The sequence below is a fragment of the Amaranthus tricolor genome, chromosome 6 (assembly GCF_026212465.1).
Source record: "Amaranthus tricolor cultivar Red isolate AtriRed21 chromosome 6, ASM2621246v1, whole genome shotgun sequence".
NCBI lineage: Eukaryota > Viridiplantae > Streptophyta > Magnoliopsida > Caryophyllales > Amaranthaceae > Amaranthus > Amaranthus tricolor.
Genome location: NC_080052.1, coordinates 5,784,536 through 5,790,448, shown reverse-complemented (window position 1 = coordinate 5,790,448; position 5,913 = coordinate 5,784,536). Strand labels below are relative to the sequence as shown.

The window sequence follows — 5,913 nt, the reverse complement described above, 5'->3', positions numbered from 1 at the left end:
TAGAAATCAAACATTTAATAAAAGGAGAAAGAAAATCTTATCTTAGCTCATCTATTTTCCCTCCCTGCCACATCCTATTGAACACTCTTTAGTCGTTACTTCTTTCTCTTCTCTTTCTCTCTATCTCGCTGCAATTCTTAATGGCTCGTTCTCTATGCTTCACTCCTGTTACTTCGGTTAGCACCCCATCAAAGTCAGGTTTTCTCTTTGTTCATATATTGTATTAATGTTGCTGAATTTTGTAAATATTTGCATTAAAGTTCAGTTCTATAATTTAAGACTTCACTAACATGTCTATTTTCAGGGGGTTTGATTGGAAATTCTTCTATTTTAAAGGTTGTTAAATTACAAGAAGGATTACCCAAATTGAATACTACAAGATTTCAGACCCTTGAGACTAAGGTAAGTGACAATAATCTACATTATTGAAATTCTAAAAATTCTGTTCATTTGACAATATGGGTCTATTTTGTTTTTATTATTGTAATTTGGGTTATTCAGAATATGCATATCTTCTTATTATAGTTAAGAAAGAATGTTATTCGACATTATTTGACCTGTATAGTCGTGTAGATCGTATTTTTTGACAGTGCATAATTGAAGTCTTGAGATAGAAATCAAGAGGTGTTTAATTATGAATTCCTTTGTACTCTATGTTTTCCGGCTGTATAATTTCGCGGGTTTTGCATCGTAATTGGAGTGAGTGTGGGTATAAATTTGGGGGTAGTGAATGTGCATGATTATGAAACCATGGCCAGTGGGTAGGTGGAGGACATGAGGTCTTACATACCCCAACCCCACCTACGTACCTACCCCATATCTTCAGGCTTCGCCTCATACTCATATGCCCCACCCATAGAGTGAAAATGCGTTAACGGTCACAATTGCGATAAGGAAATGATGTGGTAACGGAAGTGACGTGTTTGTCGTAAGCTTAAATATTGGTCCAAACGGACAAATATCCCTTGATATGGCCAAAAACACGGTTTATTTACACCTTTACAACGCGAGAAATATCGGTTCGTTGTTTTTAAAACCTTAAAAACGCGGCCAACGCGATGTGATGCAGCCTTATTTTAAGACAATGGCCCCACCTTATACACACCCTCTTACACTAATGCTATTTTTAAAAATTATTTATCAAATTGACAAAAAATTAACGGTAATATATTTCTAAAATAGTCTAGTTAAAATTACTTTATTCAAATTCATTTTAATATTTATGAACTCATAAGGTTTTCTGATTCAAACATGGAGTAGAGAAAGAATGACCATGTTCACATACTGAACATACAAAAAATTAAGTTCATGCTGTATTACTTCTTTCATATATGCTTAAATCTTTATGACTCTATAATCTAAGTCAATCATATCCGGTTTGAACAGGCAACAGAAAATAGCAGCAGCTCCAACCCAAGCGCCAAGAAAAGTAGCATATTGTGTGATGAATGTGATGGAAATGGTAAGGATCCTATGTTCAAACTTCTAGTCTTTGTGTGTGATTATAAGCTTCAAATTTCACCAGCATCCCACAACTCTAAGTTCACAGATTATTGCTTTAGATTAGGTGTAATTGCGCAGAAATCTTAGAACTATACACGAACTTAATTTAGATACCTTGTAAAGGACTTAGTAATTGTCCCTCAGGTCTCAATCACCTTTATGGTAGTGATATCCCCTCTTCTTTGATTGAAGCTGAGTAAAAAACGCTCTTGATCATAAACTATTACTATTTTAGGCTAAGGCATAATAAGGTCATTCTCCCATTGTTTTCAGTCAAGTATTTATCAGAGCTATTACTTTTTTGTTAGGAAGGAATGATATGATCTTTAAAAGTGGAGAAATATTCAAGGGTCATTTCTAAAGGCTGAAAAATGCAAGGTTCTGTCTTGTTTAGGGAAGAGGAAAGACTAATATACCACTCAATTATTTGCTATGCCTTTGGCTTAAGGAATAAAAGTAGCATAACCATATTCGTCTGTTGGTGATACATCCCAAGACACATCCCAAGTTTGCGAAGACAAGTCCAAGAAAATTAGTTGATAAAATTGCTTACTTTAGTTCATTTTTGATTAGAATCACTTATAATTCTGGCCATGAAGTTTAGGTTATAAATTATAGCCGCAAAGTTCAATATTTATGAGCTATAATCACTATAAATCGAAAAGTGCAACCATTGTAACTATGTCACCGGATTTCACTCATCTGCATTATAAATAACCGGTTGAACTGAATTTTGACCTTTGACTCTCCTTATTTACCTTTGACTATTACACTTAACCCAACGTTCCGACCTACTTAACCCAAATCAACTCATATTTTTCCCATCACCTTCGCATCTTCATTCTTTCTCCAACTTTCAAGCTTTAACAATAGCAACTTTACTCTCCTCATTTTCTCTTCAATCGCATCATTCTCTCTTTATTTTTTCCTCCCAAATCAAAACTTGAACTGAGTTTGGATCCAAGGATTAGGCCAATGAATCCAAGAATTAAATCTAGGTGATTGAATACAAGAATTTAGTGGACCCTTAATGAATAATGCATGAAAAAGTATGGATATGATCAGATTATACTGATCTTGGATAAAAAAATCACTTGATTTCACTCACCGAGAAGCCCTTATCCCCACACTCTCAATCAAGGTTTACTCACCTGAATCTTCACGGGTTCTTACTATGATCTCTCTTTGCTTCACTCATAAAGGGAGAATTATAAGTTAGGTATATGCACCTGCAATTCCCCTTGAAAGAGAACATCTCTCTCTAGAAGTCTAATATCTTAGAATACTTATCATAATCATCAAAACTGAATACAAATGAGCCTAGATGTCTCTTTATATAGGAGAACAAAACAAGCTAAGCACATGCCTTTTTATAATTTTAGCCCATGTGACTCTAACTACCTTGTAACTAACTCCTTAATATCTTAGAGTTTATGTAACAAACAAAAAGCATGAACTAATTACATAACAAGGCTAATACTCATGTAATTGTGTGATGGCTGCATGCGTCTTTTAATTGGAGGCTTGGACTTTGATCTTGCATTGACGAGAAACTTTTGTCCTTGCTGCACTGATCCACCACAACTACTAACATGGTTCTTATTCTTTATCAGCACATTATGTTCCTGTTAGCTTCTTATAATGAAACAAGATCTGAACCAAGCATACTTAATTCGATCTTTCCTTTTTAGAAAAGAATGTCCTCAATTCTAAGCCCTTACAATATGATTGGTTCATTTCAATGCCCTCTTGCCTTGAAATTTCTTATATTAAACTAGAAATAATATTATCCAATATCATCCTACATATGTGGAATCTTTTCCCCTACCTTTTCAATTGGATAATGAGCCGAATCTATATGTTAAACTAGCTTATCATGAAGACTAGCTTGCTTGTATTGCCAAGGCCCCATTCAACTTGTTGCAAAACTCTAACATTTTCTCTCAATTTAAACCCACATAAAAATTAAAATAGACTAGCTTGCTTGTATTGCCAAGGCCCCATTCAACTTGTTGCAAAACTCTAACATTTTCTCTCAATTTAAACCCACATAAAAATTAAAATAATCTTCTTTACTTGATCTTCTTCCCATCACCTAGTGAATCCTTGATTTTTTTTATGTTTTCATTCAATGTCTATGTATGATTAATTAGCATTAAGTTTTTAAATAACAATTTTAAAGAGAGAAGCCAAGAAGGAAAGGGAAAGGGTAGAAGTGAAAAGAAGGGAAGATAAATGGAATGAAAGGAAGGGAATATGATTGTTTGATGTGATTGAAGAGAGATCAAGGAGAGTGGAGTTTTCGTTGTTGAAAATTGGAGAAAGAATGGAGATGTGAAGAAGATGGGTTAACTTGGATTAAGTAGGTTGAGTTAAGTGTGGTGGTCAAAGTTAAATAAGGAGAATCAAAAGGTCAAAAATTCAGTTTAGCTGGTCATTTATAACCACGGTGATTGGAATTTGATGCTATAGTTACAATAGCTGCATTTTTCAATTTATAGTGGCTATAACTTATAAATATTAAACGTTGAGGATATAATTTATAAATAACCTAAACTTTGCGGCTATAGTTTATAAATTATTCTTTTTAATTTTATGTAGTTAGTTATTTTAGTAAGTGTCATGTCCTAAGAAGTTAAGGAGTTATTTAATTTAGTTGGAAGTTACTTGCGATTGATATATCTGTTGGGAAGGTACGACAACTTCCTTATGGAAGTTATGTAAACCATAGTAGTTGAGAACATGACTAGGGAAGTTTAAGTCACAACTTACACCAACTTCCTTAGGGAGGGAGGTTGTGCAAACCGTAAGGCAGTTATGCAAGTCATGTGCTGTTGGTTCACTTGTTTTAGTTACACTAAAGATATGCAAGCTTGTAATCATTTTCGGTTGTCGAAGAATTGATACAAAACTTTTTAACTTTTTTGACTTTGTCGTTCTTGAATTGGATTTGGTGATAAGTTTATATAAAACATATTTGTACCCTTTTGAGTTCGAAATGACAAAACTCTGAAGAGTTTACCAAAAAACGCTTGGATATGTCTCTTTCGCCTAGTGTTCTCCTTTGTACCTTTTAAGTGAACACTTACTTCATAGCTGGAGAATATTGAGAAATGACTACAAATAACTAGCGATAGCTAATAAGTACATCACATCTCGAACACAAACCTGACAAAATTGACCTAATCAAAGTAGCCTCACCATCCTGAAATAGGGTGACCTCGTGTTTAACATAAGAATTCACCATCCTGAAAGTTAATATAATTAAATTGTTTGATCTTTTTAAGTACAAAATTTGAACAATGGACCCAAATTTGATCGTACCTGACCTGAAACAGAAGGGATGAAATTCGCCATCAAGATACATATGAGCTGATCAGAAGTACACATTAGCCATTTTCCGCCTTTATTCGATAGATGCATGATCAAGTCCTAAGTAACATATGATAGGATTAATAAGATTCCGAGTTATTAGTTATGAGTTATGATAATAATAAGCAGTTGGATAAATGTACCAGGTATTAAGGTGTGTGGTCAGTGCGAAGGATCCGGTGCAAACTTGAAAGACCATTTTAACGGAAGATTTAAAGCCGGTGGAATATGCTGGCTTTGCAGGTAAACACAATCAACTTACGTTTTTGTTTTCCAAACATAGTTGTAATGAAGCACTTCATGCGTTTCGTTGTTTGCAGAGGGAAAAAGGAAATTTTATGCGGGAACTGTAACGGGGCTGGCTTTATTGGTGGATTCATGAGTACACTCTAGGAATGACGTTTTTTGGACACATTAGAAGCAGTGGAATAGAATCACTATGGCTAATGGCTAGATAGTTTATTATTTAATGCTTGCTTCATCTCCAATGTTGTTCTGTAACTTGTAGCAGAATACAGTTTTGTAATTTTATTTTGGTTTAAATGCAAGAAGTTATGGTTATTTATGTTACGATTTTTTGATTTTCTGTTCTGATTACTGATATGATATGTAGCAGTAGCACAGTATCAGGATTCACTGCAAGTGCTTGCCTTGGAGATTTCCTGGTAGAGCAGATATTCAGAAAGTCAAAATGGAAATGAAAAACTTAAAATTGAAACAAAACAATAACAAAAATGTTTTAAAATAAAAAATAACGCGTCAGGTAGGGGTCGAACCTACGACCTTCTGCTTAGGAAACAGACGCTCTATCCACTGAGCTACAGACGCTTCTTGCTTCTTATATCTAATGCGCAAACTTATAACAAATACATAATTCACTTGCTTTCAGCAGTGCTGCATTAATGTACCCCACCGCCGGTATGGTTGTTCATAATAAATGATTTGTGATGTAAATATCATGAACACAAATTGTTGTAATAGACGGTCTTTTCGTGAGACTCATTAGATATATGGGTTAAATAGTCCAATTAATACAAA

General features: G+C 34.3%; 1 protein-coding gene and 1 non-coding gene across 2 annotated transcripts; one reads left to right on the top strand and one right to left on the bottom strand.

Moving 5' to 3' along the window:
* Window positions 1–5,445, top strand: LOC130815415 (protein BUNDLE SHEATH DEFECTIVE 2, chloroplastic-like). The gene is made up of 5 exons (XM_057681880.1): window positions 1–198; window positions 305–402; window positions 1,387–1,462; window positions 5,022–5,118; window positions 5,196–5,445. The coding sequence occupies exons 1-5, from the start codon at window positions 141–143 to the stop codon at window positions 5,266–5,268; spliced, it is 402 nt and encodes a 133-aa protein (XP_057537863.1). The 5' UTR covers window positions 1–140; the 3' UTR covers window positions 5,269–5,445.
* A 185-nt stretch (window positions 5,446–5,630) lies between these two features.
* TRNAR-CCU (transfer RNA arginine (anticodon CCU)) lies at window positions 5,631–5,703 on the bottom strand. Its single transcript has one exon. It is a non-coding gene; the product is annotated as a tRNA-Arg (tRNA).
* Between the last annotated feature and the right edge of the window lie 210 nt (window positions 5,704–5,913).